Raw genomic sequence first — 20,499 nt, 5'->3', positions numbered from 1 at the left:
CCATGTCGACTAGGGATGTTCTTCCAACGCAGGTCCTCGCCCATAACCATGGTGATTCACAGACAGCTCATTGGGCTGTGGTCCAAAACCCACCCTCTTTTCCCCCAGTATTGTGTGTCACGACACTTATCCCTCTCTCTCACTCTCATCTCTTCTTTCATTTTGAGTGTCTTTATAATTGTGTAATGTCTTGATGTGATTCTGCAGAGACAACTGTTTTTTTTTAAATCCTGCGATTTTGTAACCCTTATTTTTCACCCTGTGGCAATTTTCTAAGTGATCCTGGGTGCTACATTCCCCTCACCAGCCTAGGGAGGCCAGGGCCGAGCTCATGCCTCCTTCAATGCATGAGAGCCAACTGACCTTCTTGTCACCTGACAGGGGGGAAGTTTCCCTGGTTGGACGTAGCCCGTGGAAGGAACACGTTATTCCAACCAGTTCCCTTCTCCTCCATCAGGCGCCCCGGCTGTCATGGGGGAGGCGGTATAGCGACCAGGATTACTACATGTTTTTGTGAGGGTATTAACTACCCTGAGAGACACAGGGAGAACATGCAAACTCCACACAGAGTAGGCTCTTTCGCCAACAGAGACAACTGTTAATATCGGTGTAAAAACTTGAGGGAGAGGGAGACGGAGAGACATTCAATGATATTCATTATCTGTCCCTCTCAGCCTCCTGGAGGAAACCCTCAACTCTATTTATAGGCATGGGTAGAGAAATGTTTCATGCCTCCTTTAATACCAAGAATTATAATAGTTTATTTGTAAAACACCTTTCATTTGACGCTGTAGCTCAAGGTGCATTACCCTCACCTACTTATTCGTATTAGCCAACACGTTTGGAGCTATTAGTAATTGTGTATTATATTAGTTAATATGTTATTACATTATTAAGTGTTACATGGCTAGCCAGGAAAGTTCATGAGCTCTGGCCAAAAACATGTCCTTTTTAAATATTTTTCAATGAACTAGCCAGTTAATAAAGGCTTTTTTTAATATACAGAAACAGTTTCCTTGTACCTTTACTTCTTATTTGTTCAAGTCACTGCCTCCAAAGAGCATCTTCTACCTATCGAGTGCTTTGCTTTCCCTTTAGACAACATGGCATTTGTCATTATTAGCACGTTATCAATTGACATTTTAAGCTGTTCTCTTTGGGTTCATGCACTGTAGTCCCAACACCAGTGTTAGCGCTTGTCAGTGTCACCCAGTGAATGCTGGGATAGATTTCAACCCTGCCTAGTCATCAACTAGCTTCTGGAGGCAGTTATGTCTGACGGGTTAAGATTCAGTTACTAAATGACCAACAAACATACTGTAAACGTACTGTAGTCCCTAACCCATTTACACCCGTGTTTGCTTGTGACATTGCCGATCTGGGATCTGAACCATACTCTATACTGTACATTATAGATTTGAGCTAAATGATTAAATGTAAAACCATGTGTTTGTGTGACAGTGGGCATTTTTGAATAAACATAGTGCAACATAATATAAATCCCATTGAGACAAACAGAAGACATGAGTTGTGTTGGTGGGTCAGCTTGCTACAACTTTAATCCAAAACATCTGCATATTCAATACATCATCTTCATAACCTCTATATCTTTCATATCTCAATAACTTTTAACAAAATAAGTCTAGTAAGCACACCATCTCATAACTTTAATCCGATTTTATTTTACAATTCTCTCTTTCTCTCTGTCTGTAGTGTATTTCACTGGAACATCAGGAATAATTTGATCTTTTTTTTTTAAACACAGAGACAAGACACAGAGATACATTGACAAAGAGGAGGGTGGTGTGAGTGTGTGTGCCTGGTTTGACCGACACGCCTCTGCTCATCAACAGTCTCTCAGACACACACACTCACACATACAGTCGTAGGACACACACACACACAGAAGTTCACCGACTCGTTTCACGGCCAAATAACTTAAGTTTCCAGCAAGGACGCGTCAACGCGTACACGAGTGGCACTTCCAACAAACCAGGTGTGTGTGTCGGTGTAAACACACACGTGTGTGAGAGATTGTGTATTTTGTCTACACACATACACAAACTGGTGTTAGTTAAAACAGAGGCACTTAAAACCCCTTTTGTGCCCAAAAAAAGGAAAATGATACATAAATGAAATCAAACATTTTTAATTTGGCTTTAATATCCCCCCTCCCCCAACACACCTTTGAATAATGAGGATTGCCATGGCAACTATTAACATGGCTAATTGACAACAGACCCATCTTTAGAAATGGAACAGAAGAGAACAGACCAGGGCTTTTGTTTCCCAAAACCGCATCTTTAGATGGCAGGTTGTTGGCCTAATGGGTTGAGAGGCAATGTCCTGTACCTGTAAGGTCCACAGGTTCACCCACTGAAACAGTTAAATGTACATGAAATGTTCTGTCAAAGTGCCCTTGAGCAAGATATGGAACCACCAATGCCCTTTACCACCTCTCTTTGTGACTGTTTAACTAACATGGACTAGACTTCAGTTTGTCTTTGCTCTGTTCGTTTACAATGAGGTAAATTGAACTTAGGCTAAAGACGATGTTCTGAAACAAAGACAATACCACCCATTTTATTTAATTATTTTGTTATTATTATAGAGAAACAGAACAGAGCTACGTCTCTCACCATGTTTATACCAAATGTATTACATTTAATTACAATGCGACATGGTTAAACTTGGTCTAAAGTTTGTTTTAGGAAACAAACAATAGTAATTTTGCAAAAAGTTCCACTATAAACTTACAGGAATTTGTGAATCACAAAAGTAGTATGACGCCCATTATAATAAGAAAGTCAGTACACGAAAAAATGGTTTTCCCAAAACAAAGTTTAGACTGAAGTTAAACTTTAAAGTTAAATGTCACAGATCAATTTAGGGTTAACAAAATCCTGAATAGTGTGGGTCCATGAGAGTAATGATTGCTGGAAACGCAGAACACAACAGGGATGGTATTCCAAAACCACATGTACACCTCTTCTGAGTTCCATTCATTGTCAATGATATGTTAATAAGAAAAGATAGAAGTCCAAAGATGAGTTTGGGAAACAGATCCCAGAACAGTGTGGTACCCAGCAGAGACAGAAGAACAGAAAAGGTCTGGGTTAGTTTGGGAAGACGTAGCCCAGAATTGGCATGTCACAGACAGAGACATGGAAAGCCTGGGATCTCCCACCAACACTAAACTGATATAAAACAACAAATCAAGCCCATAGTGCCCCCTGTTGGTACATAATAACAACTGATTCTATGGTAGAAATTATAACTTTTATATCGCACCCCTCATCTCTCTAGAATTATATACAATTACACTTTGTACAATAAAGCAGTGTTGCTCTCCTCACAGCGCAATGTGTGTTTAAGTGCGTGTGTCTCTGTGTGTGTGTGTGTGTGTGTGTGTGTGTGTGTGTGTGTGTGTGTGTGTGTGTGTGTGTGTCTGTGTGTGTGTGTGTGTATGTGTGTGATGCAGCCAACATGCTGGCAGGATACACCGTCCACTTAGAAACTCACATGGTGTGTATTACATTTGGTGTGTGTCTGTATGTGTGAGCGGACGCACACCCATGCGTGAATGTGTGTGAGTATGTTTAAGTGGAGCTGCTCTTGGAGAGGTTTGGGTAGAGGACCGCTGCAGTCACAGCAACCATCACCACCACGACCGGCATCCAGGGGCTCCAGGCGCTCTGTCAGACAAGACGGGGAAAAAAACAAAAAACCACAAACACAGAAAACACACAAATTAAGAGTATGTTCTATTTTTATCTCAAGAGTGATCTGATAGAGAAAGAGAGCAAAGTAAACAACCAGTGACAAATTAAAGGAAATGAAAAAAGAAGGAGGGAATGCAGTCATTTTGAAGCAAATGGATGGACAAGAATACAAGTTGAATGAGATGAAATGAAGAGTCATCCTGCCAGGGAGAGATGGAGCTAGACGATGCACACGGTGAAAGTATTGAAATTAAATTAATACTGAGAAGAAGAAATGGGTAGGACAGATTTAAAATAAATCTGTAGTTCAGTTTAAGTAGAACACAACAGAAGTGAATGAAGTTAGCGAAAGCAGCGGGTCTTTTCTGTGGAGATAGTGAGACAAGCAGTAGGACCAGTACAGAGGTTAAAAGGATGGATGCTGTCAAGACACTATACAGATACTATGAAATGTTTAACTTTAAAGGTTTTTCAGAAACATGGCAGACATAATTCTGTTTTCTACCATTGTCAGCAATGTTAAAGGGCAAGACCACTTTGGTTGAGGTTTGGGTTGTGTAGTTACCTTGCCATGATGTAACTCCAAAGGTGGACAAGAAATCAAAAATAATTACTCCATTGATTAGAAATTGATAATTCTAAATATGCTCCTCATTGACTTTGATTTTACGGTGAAGTGAAGATCCGGATCTGGGGATCCAGTCCGGGTTTTCTTCCCAATTAAAATAGCGAAATCAATTTCAAATCAATGGAGCAATTATTTTTGATTTATTGTCCACCTTTGGAGTTACATCATGGCAAGGTAACTACACAACCCAAACCTCAACCTAAGTGGTCTTGACCGTTAAGACTTTCTGTCATCTACGATGTCTGTGATCACATATTTTGTGGTTCAATAGTAGTGTATAAAATGGTACCGGTGTCATACTTCACATCTTTATGTTGTGAGACGCCTGCATGAATTAAATTTGTTTGTGGTTCATAAAATGCAAACAGCCCAGAGGAATCATCATTAGCATTTTCTTAAGTGCAAGTACGTCTGACATATATGTGAAAAATGTATTCTTAAAAAAAAAAAAACAACAACATTGGAATTTTCCCTTCAATTCAGCTTGTAGCTGGCGAGCTACCTTGAAATAAGTGGACTTAACTCACACCAGCTAGCTAATTAGCAACATGCCAGCAGTCAAAATATTGCTGAAACCAGTTGCTTCAGCAAGCATGTTGGTTTACATGTTAGTGGAACACCAACATTCATGAGCTGGAAAAACAAGACTATACACCAGCCTAGTTCAGCCAAATCTTGGACAGGGCTAGCCGACTTGTGATCCAATATCTGTTCTCTTCTTTTGGCATGACTAGGAAACTAGAAGTTGAGTCATTCTTTTGAAGATTTATCAAAAATGACATGTGGATGTGATTGTGTTTAAGGACTTTTCTGCTCGACTTGACTTCTCTGCCGGTGCAATTATGAGTGGAACTAGAGCTCTAGGCCTCTAGTTCCACGTCAGTAATAACAAAGCAATTTTGATTAGTTTGTATGTTTGACACAGCAGCGGAAATAACAAATGGACAACCCACCACAAGAACACTGGCTGTTATTGCTTTTTTTTATCGCCATTTTATTTTCTGTCTGTGCACCCTAGTACCCAGTCTATGTGGTTCTCCAAATAAAATATATTTTAATGCAGTCATTGGTCAAACTTTCACATTGTCAGCAGAATACTGCTGCAATAGAGACAAAAGGACTTCTGGTTATCTCACCTACTACAACTGAGAAAGCGCCAGGACTCTGGGGTAAGGGGAGAACAGTGTATTGCAGTTGTCAATGCAATCCCTATCTGAGGCATTGTAAAATACAGTCTTTTCACTGGTTGACAACTGAGGCTGTAGTTAGTTATTTGTTTGTGTGGTCTAATAAAAGATTCCCATGTGTTAGCATTTCCCATGTGTGTAAACTTTGAAGTAATTTCTCTCGGTTTCACTATTTGCACTACCAAACTAAAACAGTAGTCTTACGTCCAGACGATCCGAGACCTCCGCCTACCGACATCTAAATTCAATGTAATGGCTAAAACGGGATGGAAACGATTACTCAGGTAACGATATTTACTTAATTACAGAATCAATTCTAGAACCACTAGTCAGTTACTATGGTAACATGGGGCCTTATGAAGGACCAGGTCCTTCATAATAGGATGGTGATATGATTGGTTTCCAAAGCAGTAGGTGTAGGTTTGTTAACAGCCATCCTCTCTGCGGTTCTAGCCCCTACATTTAATTTAGAGGTCACCAGATTATATCGGTAGGCAGAGATCTCCGTTCATCTAGCGTAAAGTGAGACTACTCTAAGAGTAATGGTGTAATGTTAATTCTGATCCCATATCTGCTCCCAAGGTGTGAGTTATATAACCAGCTCCATAATAGAGTATTCCTTTAAAAGAAGGTATGGGTGTCGTGACCATCCCTTTAAGTTTAAGACCAGTGTGTAGTGTTAGCCATAGACTTATATAAAAACAGCGATGACTGGCAGGCAGACAGACAGACATACAGGCAGACAGACATGCTTTAGTGAGTACCACTTTTCACCAGAAGATAGACAATGAGAGCAACCATGATGAAGGTGATAATGATGATGATGCTGATATTGAAGATAATGATGAAGGGTGTTGAAGCAAAATGTTGGAGTGGACAACATTGTTTCAGCCAATCAGAAGTAACTACAAGTTATGTCTTCATTTAAATTACCTCATCAGTTCTTCATAAAGAGATTAAAACAATGAAAAACAAATATATAACAGAATTTTAAAACTCCAGTTCTAGACACTGGGCACTGGTTACCATGGTAGATCAAGAACACTGGCCCCACATTACGTCAGTAACCACAGTGGTTCTAGAATGATGATGGTCCCACATATTCACAGTGTTTGATCACCATTTTTAAATCGCTGTCTACAATGTTGTCATTCTCTCATCCCACACACAGACAGATGGAGTGACAGACAGACAGATAAGACAGATGGAGAGACCGACAGAGAAAGAGAGAAAGACATACTGTACGGAGAGACCGACAGACAGACAGACAGTCAGTCAAACAGACAAACAAATAAAGGTGAAGTTGTTCTTTCGGTTGTATAGCTACCTTTCTACCACAACTGACTGTAACAGCAGTACAGCAGAGCCAGGACAAGGCCTATGAATATGGCTTGAACAGGCTGCAGAATGGGTGGCTACAGGGAGGAGACAGGGAGGGAGGAGGGAAAACAAGATCATCAGCCTACGCAAAATAATAATCAATGAAAAACCCAACATGGAGCATGGAGCAGCTTCAGCCAGGGAGAGGGAGGGAAAGAGATTGAAGAGAGAGAGAGAGAGAGAGAGAGATATTATATTTGTTCTAGATCTATTAAACATAGTTGATCTAGATCTAATAACTGTATATTTGTTATATTAATGAATTAATGAATATGAACTTAAAGTGAATGGAACTTTAATTCAAGATCAGGAGGTGATAGCAAATACTTTTAATAGTTATTTTATAAATTCAGTTGGGGAACTGGCCCAAAGTTTCCCCACTAGAATTCTGACATGTGCCCCTATTAATGATGACAAGCCCATTTTTAGGATAGGAGAAATTACCGAATCTGCAGTGGTTAGGATCATGAGCTCCTTAAGAGACTCAAAAGCAAGGGATGCTTATGACATGGACACAACATTTCTAAAAACATACAAGGATGCATTAGTTTGTCCCATAGTTCATTTGATAAATTTATCAATTAGGCAATGCACTTTTCCAAGCATCTGGAAATCTGCGATTGTAACACCAATTTTTAAGGCTGGTGACCATACAAATGTGGCAAATTATAGGCCCATTAGTATTCTACCTGTAGTGTCCAAGGTGGCCGAGAAATGGGTTGCTCAACAACTGACCGCTCATTTGAATACAGGCCATACTCCCTTGTGTCCACTGCAGTTCGGTTTTCACTCCAACCATTCAACAGAAACTGCTAACTGCTACTTTTTGGAAAGTGTCAAGTCAAGTTTGGATAAAGGTGGTACAGTGGGTGCAGTATTCCTGGATCTTAAACAGGCTTTTGACACTGTAGACCATCCGGTACTCTTGTCAAAACTCTCTTTCTTTAACTTTTCTACTGAGGCAGTCAAATGGTTTGATTCATATTTAATAAATAGGAAGCAAAAGGTTCGTATTGGTAACAAACAGTCAACATATCTTAACAGTAACATTGGAGTTCCTCAGGGATCAATACTGAACCCTATCTTGTTCAGTTTGTATATTAATGATCTGCCTTCTGTCTGTCCATCTGTCTCCATACAAATGTATGCTGATGACACAGTTCTTTAAATACATGCTGAAAACAAACAACTATCAGCAGATAAACTAACTGCAGCCATGGTCCATGTAGCTGATTGGTTGAGGAACTCATGTTTGCACCTGAATACAAACAAAACTGTTTGTATGTTTTTTTCACGCAACTCGAATGTTTATCCTGACATTATCGTCAATGGAAACATTATTAAGGTAGTATCTGAATTTAAATATCTTGGAATCACACTAGACTCAAACTTGACATTTAAAAAACATATTAAAAAAGTAGCCAACACAATCAAATTCAATCTGTCTAATTTCAGGCACATAAGACCATACCTAACAACAGACGCAGCCAAACTCTTCATGCATGCTATGATTTTCTCACACATCACATACTGCTTCACAACCTGGTCACAGACAAATCTAACAACTCTCAAACCCATAGAATCACTTTACAAACAGACATTAAAAACACTTGATCAAAAACCCAACCGTTACCACCATTGCCGTATAGTTCAAAAGTATAATTTATTTAATTTTGATAGCTTCAAACATTTTGCAGATGCTTGTCTCATTTTTAAAGTTTTAAATGGGCTTGCACCTCCACCACTTACACAGTTCATAGAGCGAAGAGAAAGTGGTGACAGAACAACAAGGGCAACTACCAGAGGAGACTGTGAAGTACCATTCAGACAGAGTGTGTTTGGTAAAACAGTCTTCTCTGTTAGAGCCTCCCATCACTGGAACAGTCTTCCTACCGAAGTAAGAGAGACCACCAACTATCTAACCTTCAAATTCAACCTTAAAAGATGGCTTAAAGCTAACCAAATTTGTAATCATGAGTAAATTTCAGCTCCATTAATCACTGTGTCTTCTCATATTTTACTGTTGTTTTGTCTTCTGTACTATGTCTACTTGTTTTGTATTGTTGATGATGTCTCCTCTTGTATGGATAACTATACCACTTTTAACAGCCTGCTCAGGGACTACAGATGAAAATTAGCCAACTCTGGCTAACTCTGGCTCATTTACATGGACGTGAATAACTGACATGTTGATCAATGTGCATTGTCCCTGTTAAATAAATAAATAAAATAAATAAATATTTAAACAATATATTTAAACATATTTGTTCTATATACCATATTAAATATAAATGTATAAGGTCTCTTAAAATCATATGTTCTAGATCGATTAAACTTGTTTATAATTGTTCCAGGTTTATTCAACTTATTTGTTCTACATCTATTAATATTCTTTCTATATCTATGACCTATATTTGTGCAGATCAATTCAACTTCTATTTGTTGTAGATCTATTAAACCTATAATTGCTCTAAATGTATTCAACTTATATTTGTTGTAGATCTATTAAACCTATAATTGCTCTAAATGTATTCAATTTATATTTGTTGTACACCTATTAAACCTGTAATTGTTCTAGATTTTGTAACAGCAGAAGCTGTTAAGAATAGACATACTGTAAGTGATGTCTGTGATGATAGTAGTGATAGACTTTTAAGTAGAGACAAAGAAAGCCAGAGTAAAGTTAAAGGGAAAGAGGAGAAGAATAGAGGAGAGAGGATAAGGAGAAAGGCTGATTTGGTTTGGCATTATCACTGTACTGTCTTATTGATCAGAAAGGTCTTATTGATCAGCTTATAGATCAGCTAAGATGAAAAGTCAGTGGACAATGACAGACCCAGGACCTGTTCGTGCCAAAGTTGATAGTTTCCATTAAGCTGTCTTTTGACTGGCCTTAGAGAAACCAGCTGTGTGTGAGTGTGAGAGAGTGTGAGTGTGAGTGTGAGTGTGTGTGTGTGTGTGTGTGTGTGTGTGTGTGTGTGTGTGTGTGTGTGTGTGTGAGTGAGTGAGAGAGAAAGGGTATCATTTATTTTACGCAAAATTGGGAGATAAATGATAAATCATGTAGAAACAAATAGCACTGTTTTGTTCAGAAAGAAACCTCCAAGCGCTCTTCTTCTCCCATCCTCTAAACTAAACTCCCTCCCTCAGTCCATCCATCCATCTGTTGTCATCTGTCACTCAAACCCTGATGGATGGATAGCTCCAGAGAGGACGAGATAAACTGCAGAGTACACACACTTTAAACATCTTACATCAGAGAGAGAGAGATCGAGAGAGAGAGAGAGAGTGTTTGTGTGTGTGTGTCTTACATTAGTCTTGTCCTGTAGTATCTTCAGGCTGTGTTGACATTGTTGTAGTTCATGGTGAATGTTGTGTTTCTCCTGCTCTGTTTTCTCATAGCGTTGACGCAGGTCTGACAGCTGCACCTGTGTGTCCTCATACTGACACACAAACATGCACAAATGTGTGTTGGACTTTGTCATTTCACCGTATTATTTACCTTATTGTGTGTGTGTGTGTGTGTGTGTGTGTGTGTGTGTGTGTGTGTGTGTGTGTGTGTGTGTGTGTGTGTGTGTGTGTGTGTGTGTGTGTACCTCTCTCTGCAGGCTGTGTGTTCGTTGTGTAGCCTGGTCTAGTTGTGTCCTCAGGTTGGTGGCATCCTGCTGGTGTTTGTTCTCCAGAGAACCCAGTCTGTCCTGCAGAACCCCCTCCCTCTTCTCCAGAACCTCCAGGCTGCTGCTCAGAACCTGACTCTGTTCCCTGGTACTGGAACAACAACACAACAACACTGTTAAGAACGATAACACCACACCATTACAATTACAACAACAAAACAGAACAGGAACAGGTTTAGTACATGCGTTGTTTCTCTATAGAAGAGTGTATAGCAGCTAGTTAGGTATACCACCTAACAATCTTCTATACACACATTCTCTACTGTATATAAAATGTTGCTCCGCATCCTGTGAATGATCCAAGCACCACCAAAGAAGAGTACACCCAGAAATCACGTGATCACAACAAAAAAAAGATCACCTCCTTCCATGTGCATTCACAAAAAAAGTATATTTTTCTCGGATTTCTGTTGTTTTCTAAGTGTTTTTCAAAAAACAAGCCACATTCAAACGGCCCTAGCTCTGGAATGGAGGATCGCGGCCAGCCAATTCTTTTCCCCGACGCTACCCGACCCCCATGCGTGTAACGAGCCGATGTCCGTGAGTAAGGAGGTCACGGAGAATGTTCCATGATTTTTTTGATCTGTGTGTTAATGCAGCAATGTGTAGATAATTGTAAATGGAAAATGTCCATATTTTTCAGCAGTGTATCATTGGGTTATCTAGAGACATCTTCTTGGTCTTTCTGGGCACCCACAGCCTGCGTACTCGAAACAGAAAGGGAAGGAAGGTGATGAATGGAGGCTTTAAGACCAAACCCACAAATATAATCTCTGAGAAATAGTTGAAAAATTACACTTGACACACACACACACACACACACCCCTCCAACAACAATCCTTTCATCAGCTTCTCTCTCCGTCAGCTCTTCTGTCCACCCACTGCTCCCTCTCTTTCATTATTCAATTTGTGTCTGTCTCTCACCCTGTCAGCGGTTTACCTTCATCTGTCTGTCCAACTCTCTACCTCTCTTCTATCTCTCCCTCACCCCGTCAGCTCTTCACCTCTCTTCTATCTCTCCCTCACCCCGTCAGCTCTTCACCTCTCTGCCTCTCTCAGAGTGGTCTGTCCATATGGTATTCTTTATAGAGCAGAACAGCTGAGAGGGATGCAGTGTAGGAGTCTTAGTGTATAGTGTGGTGTTGTGGTCTAACTTCAATACAATACCTTGAAATACACTCATTTCATTATATATAACTGGCGACATCTGTCTGCTAACAACTGAAACGACGGACCGAAATCCAGGGTTACGTTTTAAATCCCTTTTCCACCTTTTTCAAAGGGAGAGAGAGTTCGTTGACGCTTGCCGCCGGCTGTGAGTGTGCGTACCTGTCTAGCTCCGTCTCCAGGGTTTGGAGTCTGTCCAGCAGAGTTCTCCTCTCAACTCTCAGACCTTCACAGTCATGCTGCAAACACGCACACTGCTTGTGTAGAGACTCACACTCCACTGCACACAGAGGAAAGAAATAAGGAGAGTTATTTTATTTTTTAAATTTAACATTTAGTTATAATTGTGATTAATATGATTATTTATTTTCAATATTATTTCAATAACGCACTCATACCTTCAAGGGAGACAGATAGAAAGATGGGTCTAAAATGTAATGTCAATTTCAATAAACTCTGAAGTGAGAGGGAGGTAACTGTTCATTTATATATCTGCTTGGGGGATTAGAATGTTCTCAGTTTGAAATAAATGACCAACAGATGTGCAACACTGTCCCACACATTTGTACTTCCTGTTGTTCTATAAATTGTGTCACTTTTTAGCCCTGCCAAGGAGGAGCCAAAGGCAAATTTCTACATGTGGACAAGAGAGTGGTCCAGTGATAATGTATTTCTCTAGTCAGAGACAGAAGTTAGCGCCTTCCTGGTTTTCTTGAAAAATGCCAATGGGATTTTTAGATTTGATTTTTTATTATTGCCCAAAATAAGCTCTGCAAATAAAAGTTCATGATACCGTACTTATATATTTTGTTCCACAAGATAATCTCCACCTATTTAGGATTTTGAGAATTAACCAATTAAGAGCTGAGGCCGATTCTCAAACCTGTCCGTGTCAAGGACCCATTTGGCCGCGGACCCCCCATCAAAAAATCTAAATTAAAGATTTTCAAACACTTTTCTTAAAAAAAAATCGGAAAGAGCAGATCTACAAGCTCGCAGTGCGGCACGAAGTGACGTGCTGTGAGGTTGTAGATCTGCTATCTTTGAGAACGACTGTTCTAAATCCTAAGAGTTTTCTGAAAAGACATATACAAAGTATAACTCTGCTGTCCGGCAGCAACTAGCTAACTCCAAAATCTTCATTTTTCAGGAAAGTGGAGTTAGGAGGTTTTGTTCATCATTGATAAAAACAGCTGAATGGACCTCCAAGCTCACAATGAGGTTGGAGGTCAAAAGGGGTCAAAACTCCACCCCTCTTTGCTGGACTTAGGTTTAGCAGAAAGTTTGAGGATCCAATGGAGTTAGCTGGTTTTGTCAGAAGCACTTTTTAAATACTTTTCATTGGTTCAATATTTTTTTAATCAACACACAGACGTAAAGGGTGTTCAATAGCACTGATATATGGAAAGAAAATGCAAAAGCGGAAAAATGGAGTTAGTTGGTTTCTGACAGACGGCAACGATATTATCTAAAATTACACAGATGCTTTCCCGGTTTTAATGGGTTAAATGCAATCACCAGAAGGGAAAATCTAAAATTATGCTATGAACAAACAACACAATGGTCATATATATATATATATATATATATATATATATATATATATATATATATATATATATATATATATATATATATATTTTGAATGTCACCACCATGTGTTCGGCATGATGGCGTGTAATGTCACGACAATGTCTGTGGTTTCATTTAGCCACTTAATTAGCAACTGCTTTTTAAGACCAATAAAAGCTTTCATATGCACGAGTAGGGTATTTACTTAACATTTTATGTTGTAAAAAGCCCATGTAAACCACAGAACTTAGTTCAGGCATTTAACCAAAAACCCAATAAAACAAACCCATCGACTTTGAGAGAGAGATCCAGGAAGTGCAAAAAGCCAATTTGTTTCTGGGTTTTGGGACTACAAACTCAGGCGCTATTGAGATTCACCATTCTACATGGTGAGTAAATATTGTGACCTTTACCTGTACTGTGCATTTCTATAATTATTATTAATATGAAATCTAATTTAATTAACACAAACACACACACTTTCTTACCCTGTAGCTGGCTGGCTTTTTGATGGTGTTGCGTGTGTTGTGTGAGTGTGTGTTGCAGTGCGTTGATCTCCTGTTCATATTTATCTGCCGTGCTGTGCCAGTGCTCCAGCTCAGAACGAACTGTTCCCAGGTCAGCATGCAAGGTGGCCATCTCCCTCTCTCTTTCTGTTGTGGCAGATTCCATGGCATGACGCAGAACAAGAACCTAGATTACGCACATTAACACAGTGTCATCATCAACATTAAAACAGTGACATCGTTATTAAATAATCCACTGTTTTTCCAATCTTATATCCCTGTCTTAATCTCTATAGCAGTGGTTCTCAAACCTTTTAATTTCAAGGGCCCCCATAACTCTGAGTATACCAATGGAACCAAATTTGGAAGCCCTTCAAGGACCCCTGAGGGTCCCTGGAACCCACTTTGAGAAAACACTGCTCTATAGTACACATCGCCAAAAATAGCCGTTGTACATGCTCATACGGCTTGTCGATCTTCTACTTATTTTTAGAAATTCTTTGCCTATAATGACATGACCAAAATAAAGACGCCTGGTTGAAAGTGGTTATGTCTATATGTACGTTTTGAAAATGAAAACATGAAACGTATTAAGAGCTTGTGACTAGACAATAACGGCAATGGATCCATTGGAACACATGTTATGTTTTCCACTTCCTGGAAAGTAACAGTTTTGGACATACAAGGTTTCTATTCATTACAATATATATATATATATATATATATATACAGTATATGTGTGGTGTGCGTATGGTCTATGTGTGTACCTCTTCCTGTGCAGAGTACAGCTCCTCTCTGGTGTAACTGATGGAGTTCTCTCTCTGCTCTCTGAGAGCCTCCATATCCGCCTGCAGCTTACCAAGCTGGGCTGGAATGAACAAACACAATCACATGAAAATACATCCTCTGTTCTTCACTTTGGAACACATTTGTTTTAGTTTTCTTCCTCTGTAAACTTGTTTATGTGAATATGTGTGTATGCAAACTCTAAAGCTATTGCCTTTAGCTGTGTGTGTGTGTGTGTGTGTATGTGTATGTGTATGTGTATGTGTATGTGTGTGTGTGTGTGTGTGTGTGTGTGTGTGTGTGTGTGTGTGTGCGTGCGCTCGCGTGTACTAACTCTGTAGATAGTTGATCTGTTTAGCTGACTCTTCAGTCTGGTGTCTGTTAGATCTTCTCTCTTCCTCCAGCAGAGCTACAAACAAACAGGTGCAACAATTGACTCATAATTAACATTTAATTCATACAGGAAGCTCACCAACACTCTCTCTCTTAACACATTGAGTGCCAATCGCGTAGATCTACGCAAACCTAAATAATTGCGCAGCGTGCCAGTCGCGTAGATCTAAGTCTTTTTTCTTTTCTTTTTCTCGCAGGTTCACATTTCATTGTAGGCCTCGTTCGCAGTGACACATTTCATTGTAGCACACCCGGATATGGAAATATCCGTATCCGGAGATTTTCGTTCCCACCCGCACTCGCTCTAAATCTTCCCCTAATCCTCCATTATCTCTGAGTTTTTTTTCTCCTCGCTGATCGCTGTTTAACATAAACCGCGACAACTTCAAAATGGACGATCGCCGATTGAAACGGTCTTCTCTGGGCCACTCACACAGCTACCCTGTGTGTCTACAAACAGTTTAACGCGCAATCTTAAGGTATTTAGCGAGGTCTGTGGCGACGTGAAAAAAACAAAAAAACAACAATAAATCGCTGGCACTGGTGAGTACGTGGAATGTGTTAATGAAAGTTTAGGCGAGTTATGAAAACGTTATTCAACTTTTTTCGAAAGGGAAACATTTCTTCACTCTTCAATATATAGACTGCATTTATATTTCATATTTGATTGATTCAAACCTATATGACCCTCACCTGGACTCAAATAAAAAAAAACTGTATACACTAAAAAAGCTTGTTCTCTTCCTTTGGCCCCCTCCCATAAATATTGAACAGAACCCTTATTAGTAGTAATCTTACCTTGTAGCTCCAGACATTTCTGCTTGCCGGTGTTGGCTAATTCCTGTGCTTCCAGTAGTTCTCTGTGGAGATGGTTGATGACCTGCTCCGTGTCTCCAAGCTCGAGACCGGCCCGACGTAACTCATCTATACAGCAACAGGAGGAGAGTAAACAAATCATCTACCGAGACTGAGGAAGGAATTATGGTGTGTGTGTGTGTGTGTGTGTTCAACACACTGCCGCACACTGTATGAATTAAGTGAATTTGTTGAACACACTGTGGCAGAATAGAGGAGCAGAAGAGGGCAGTAAAAAACAGAGTGAAGTACAAAATAAATGTGTACTATAAGGAGTTGCCATTGTTACCTTTGAGTAAAGAGACTCTGTTCTGAGGCTCGATGAGCTCCTGATCGTCCATGTTGCCATCTGGAACACATAAACACTTGACTACATTAGCTACAGTATGGCATCCAATTTTAGGCATGTCATTATAGGCAAAGATTTAAACTGCATCCTTTTACTGAAACATTTTTAAAGTATAAAACAGAGTTTAACTGGTTAACCTGTCACCTAATAAAGCAAAATTCAACAAAATGAATGCCATTATAATTATCACAACATACTGTAATAATAATAATAAAAATAGTAATAACTTAATATATATAAGCTTGTAACTGGTTTCATACCCGAGGTGTCGTCACTGCTGCGGTCTTTACTGGGACTCAGAGTGTCTGACATGTCTGACTCTTTAGACTCCATTAGATTCTCTATATAGATACACACACACACACACGTTAAAAAAAAGAAAAACAGGAATGTGCACAAGCATACACACAGGAGAGGGAGATACCATTATCAGTGAACGGAGGGGATTTTGGAATAGGACAATGGTATTGTCATCCGTTTATGGTCCCCTGAACACACAGAAACAAACACGCACACACAAAGGCTACCCTACAAAAGCAGACAGCAGCATCAGCTACTTTCTGTATGCATTAAAGTTCAAGTGTAATATCTCGGGTAGAGTTTTATATATTTAATATACATTTGAGTTGTCAGACTGTTAATGCTGGGTGGTTCTGTAAGGTAGGCTTGTTTTGAATGCCGTTAGCAAAGACCTCTATACTACCATGCCTTGAAAATGCCTTTCAACTTTGTAACAGCTCCCCATGTATGCATTGTGTGGTGTGTATGGAAGCACGTGGACTGTGTGTGTGTGTGTGTGTGCAAGCGCGCTTGTGTAATTTGAAGAGGGCATTGTTACTTTTAAAGCTGAAGCCAGATTAAAAGGTTCTTCCTTACAGACTCAACTTCTCTCTGGTTTCCAAACAGTCTTTAGCCTGATTGCGCAGCGAGTATTGTTTGAGCATAATACTTGATAATAATAGCCAACCTACAAGCTATTGGCACATAGCAACGCATTGTGAGCTTGCAGATTACACAATGCAGATTACCTAGAAGCTGTCAACATTGTTAACCACAACTTGACGTCACAGCGTTTTGGTAATGAGCCCTGGAGTATGGCTTCACTTGAGCACACACCATTGGACCAAAGAAGAAAATGCCACGGCAAGTGGCAATATTTTCATTAGAGCACCATCGTAAAGATGTAGCGACAACAATGCAAATGGATAAAGATACTTTAGTTTCAAACTAATTAGTTACATTGTTGGCTTTAGTGTTGACTAAACACCACGACTTACAATTAGCTGGTGCTAAAGGTATATACAACTTATTTCAGCAATGACGCATCATTATTGATTAGTCAAAAAAAGTTCGGAAGGGCTCGGACCTCGGGACAAATTACACGGGCCCATTAGGGTTCAGGTAAGTTCTTTTAGACCTGTGAAGAGCTCTCGTCTGGACACACAGTTTGTGCACAACTGGTATAGACACATAATGAAACGCATTATTTCATTATGAGTTTTGCATCAGTGATTGTTTATCTTTACATTTTTGTATGTGAATATAAATAAAAGTGGTAAAGTGTACCTCTGAGTCTGTCAGGACTGGCCAAACTGTTGTCTTCAGCTGTCTGGTTGTTCTGAAGGTGAGCATCAATAACTTCTACATACACACAAACACACAGATTATTTAATAATTATATACATACATGGGTCATCTCTCTTTTCAACACAGATTCCAAAATTACAATTCAGTCCATAAGCATGCACACAACCTAGCACACTCAATGTGCATGTATATACCCACACACACTACTGAGTTCACCTCAGATCAGCTCTTACCGTCAAAGTTGGTCAGTTTGTGGATTGAAGCTCCTACAGCTGCTTTTAGCTGTTTGACCGCTGGAAGGAGAGATTTCATGTTAATAAAGTATTATACAAAAATCAGCCATGACCTATGACCTTTAGAATGCACAGAAAGGTCATCCGACATTTGTCTGGCTGTAGATTAAACACAACCAGAAGAACAGTGCATGAATGATGATGAGTTATTTATTTTATCAAGCTTGACATTACATCCAAACAAGGAATAAAAGACAAGCTAATGAAAGAGATGACTAGAGAAATGTATGCCGAGTTACTATAAGTGTAAGAGAGGAGAAAAAACTAAACAAAGACCAAGTGAAAGACAAACAGAGGACACGACAGCCTCGTTGAGGTGGAGCCAGGATCCAGCCATCTGAACATTAAAAAATGTTTACACTTTAAAAAAAAGAATTAATGGCACCATATGGAATAGACAGAGTTTTGCGACGTTGCAGTTTTTTAATATTGTACTTTTAATTGTTACTTTTTTAGCTGCACCAACACATATGATAGAGAAACATAACAGAGACAAAAACAAGCAAGTCTCTGTGAAGAAAAGGGAAGCAGGGTTGAGTTCCGTTTCGGCTGAGACAGAACTCAGCCGAAAACCCACTCTAGTACCCGCCATTCTACTGGCAAATGTACAATCCCGGCCGGGACAATTATACAAAGTATCGATGCATATCTAATTCCACCACGAAACCAGGGACAACTGCATAATTGTGTTTTGACTGAGACATTGGGCAAGAAAGCTCACTCTGCCTGCCATTCTACAGGCAAATGTACAGTCCCGCGATAATTATGCGAAAGTATGGGCGCATATCTAATCTCATCAGGAAACCAGGGACAACTGCATAATTTGCATCATGCAAACATGGATGCCTGAGGGATCCCAGATTCATCAATCACAGAATGGAGGAACAGAAATGACCCGCCACCAAGAATAGAAATAAAGGTCCTTATTGTGTGTGTACTCACGTTGACAGTCTATAAGTTGTTGTATTCTAGTAGAGTCTCCATCACTGATTACATGACAGTTATCTAACAGAAACACAACTAGATATTACTGACGGACACATCCATTTGTCAACAGACAGACACATCTGTCAAGAGACAGACCACAACTTCACAAACACACACACACACACACACACACACACACACACACACACACACACACACACACACGCAAACACAGAACAATCAATGCCATCATGAACATCAAGCTCATGCTCACAACTGTATGGAAGGACAGGAGATGGGAACCTAATATAAAACATGCAGAAATTTGAATAGGCAGGCAGGCAGAAAGGCAGGCGGGCGGGCAGACATTACAGTCATAGCAGCAGTGAATGTTTGACAGTCCTCTTTGTGTCCTCCAGATTCAGTACAATTACGGAGTCAATGGTATTATTAATAATAAATACATAAATATGGAGCACGTTATTGATCAGATTTTAGCGGAAGTCCATCAACACTAGACAGACAAGCTGCCATCATCTTTACAGCTATTATTATTAGGACAAGTCTGACACAAAAAGAGAGGTAGACCGACATTCCAGTTGTTAAATTACTGTCATTATCATCATCATCATCATTATGAGATGACCACCAGCAGCCGAGTGATCTCATCTAATCTGATTGGATGATCAGAAAAAGGTCCCAGATAATAACCAAACAACCATTTTATCTCCAGATTATGATCAAACTACCATCATCAATCCAGATTAGGTCCCAATAACCATCATCAGTATTTCAGTCTCCTTTAAAAGGAGTAGTTCACCCAAAGATGTACTTATTTTCTATCAATTACACACCCCATGAAGCATTGAATTCATGGAGATTTTTTTGGCGCATTCCTAAGCCAATAATTTGATTACCGGTGGAAAGATGCTTATGTATCCGGTAGGAGACTCAAAGGAGTCTCTTTGAGTCTCCTACCGGAAATATGCTCGGTCATCAAATTATTGGCTCAGGAATGCATCAAAAGCTATAAATAAAATCTCCATGAATTCAAGGCTTCATGGGGTGTGTAATTGATAGAAAAGTCATTTTTTGGGTGAACTATTCCTTTAAAAGAAATTGAGGAATACTCCCACAAGATTTGTATATGTGATTGATTAGATATCATCTCATCCCAATTCCTAAGCAAACTACCATCATCACACCATTAGCAGAACACCACCTCAGGAGAAACAAGACCCTCGTCCCAGGTGATATCACTCTTAAAACTATCTACCATCATCATCATCATCATCATCATCTTCATCACCAGGCCCTTCATCTGTGTCTGAATCTTCTTCCTCTTCCTCCTGGTGTTTGATCTGGTTCTCTTTGTCCTCTACAGACTGCATTACTACACATGCACACACACAGACACAAACAGCTGGCTTGTGATGCTCTCATCCAGAGAGACTTACAGAAGGATCATAA

At 39.7% G+C, this 20,499-nt stretch overlaps 1 protein-coding gene across 7 annotated transcripts in view; it reads right to left on the bottom strand.

Annotated features, from left to right (window-relative positions):
- Positions 1–1,528: 1,528 nt before the first annotated feature.
- Positions 1,529–20,499, bottom strand: part of slmapa (sarcolemma associated protein a) — a 41,593-nt gene continuing 22,622 nt past the window's right edge. For 3 of the 7 annotated variants that reach the window (XM_080423742.1, XM_080423747.1, XM_080423748.1), the window contains 14 exons: positions 20,306–20,422; positions 19,045–19,107; positions 18,043–18,102; positions 17,789–17,863; positions 16,483–16,563; positions 16,163–16,222; positions 15,817–15,942; positions 14,960–15,034; positions 14,607–14,707; positions 13,822–14,026; positions 11,924–12,041; positions 10,514–10,685; positions 10,229–10,360; positions 1,529–3,695 (listed from right to left, as the gene is read on the bottom strand). In XM_080423742.1, the coding sequence (XP_080279868.1) occupies positions 3,600–3,695; positions 10,229–10,360; positions 10,514–10,685; positions 11,924–12,041; positions 13,822–14,026; positions 14,607–14,707; positions 14,960–15,034; positions 15,817–15,942; positions 16,163–16,222; positions 16,483–16,563; positions 17,789–17,863; positions 18,043–18,102; positions 19,045–19,107; positions 20,306–20,422 (1,481 nt within the window). In that variant the 3' untranslated portion in view covers positions 1,529–3,599. Of the gene's footprint in view, positions 3,696–6,864; positions 6,953–10,228; positions 10,361–10,513; positions 10,686–11,923; positions 12,042–13,821; positions 14,027–14,606; positions 14,708–14,959; positions 15,035–15,816; positions 15,943–16,162; positions 16,223–16,482; positions 16,564–17,788; positions 17,864–18,042; positions 18,103–19,044; positions 19,109–20,305; positions 20,423–20,499 lie in introns of all 7 variants that reach the window. The other 4 variants (XM_080423744.1, XM_080423743.1, XM_080423745.1 and 1 more) reach the window with 4 other exon arrangements.

The sequence above is a fragment of the Gymnoscopelus braueri genome (genome assembly GCF_963280865.1).
Source record: "Gymnoscopelus braueri genome assembly, chromosome: 3".
Lineage (NCBI taxonomy): Eukaryota > Metazoa > Chordata > Actinopteri > Myctophiformes > Myctophidae > Gymnoscopelus > Gymnoscopelus braueri.
Note: the sequence above shows the minus strand (reverse complement) of the source record. Positions and strands in the feature narration are given on the sequence as shown.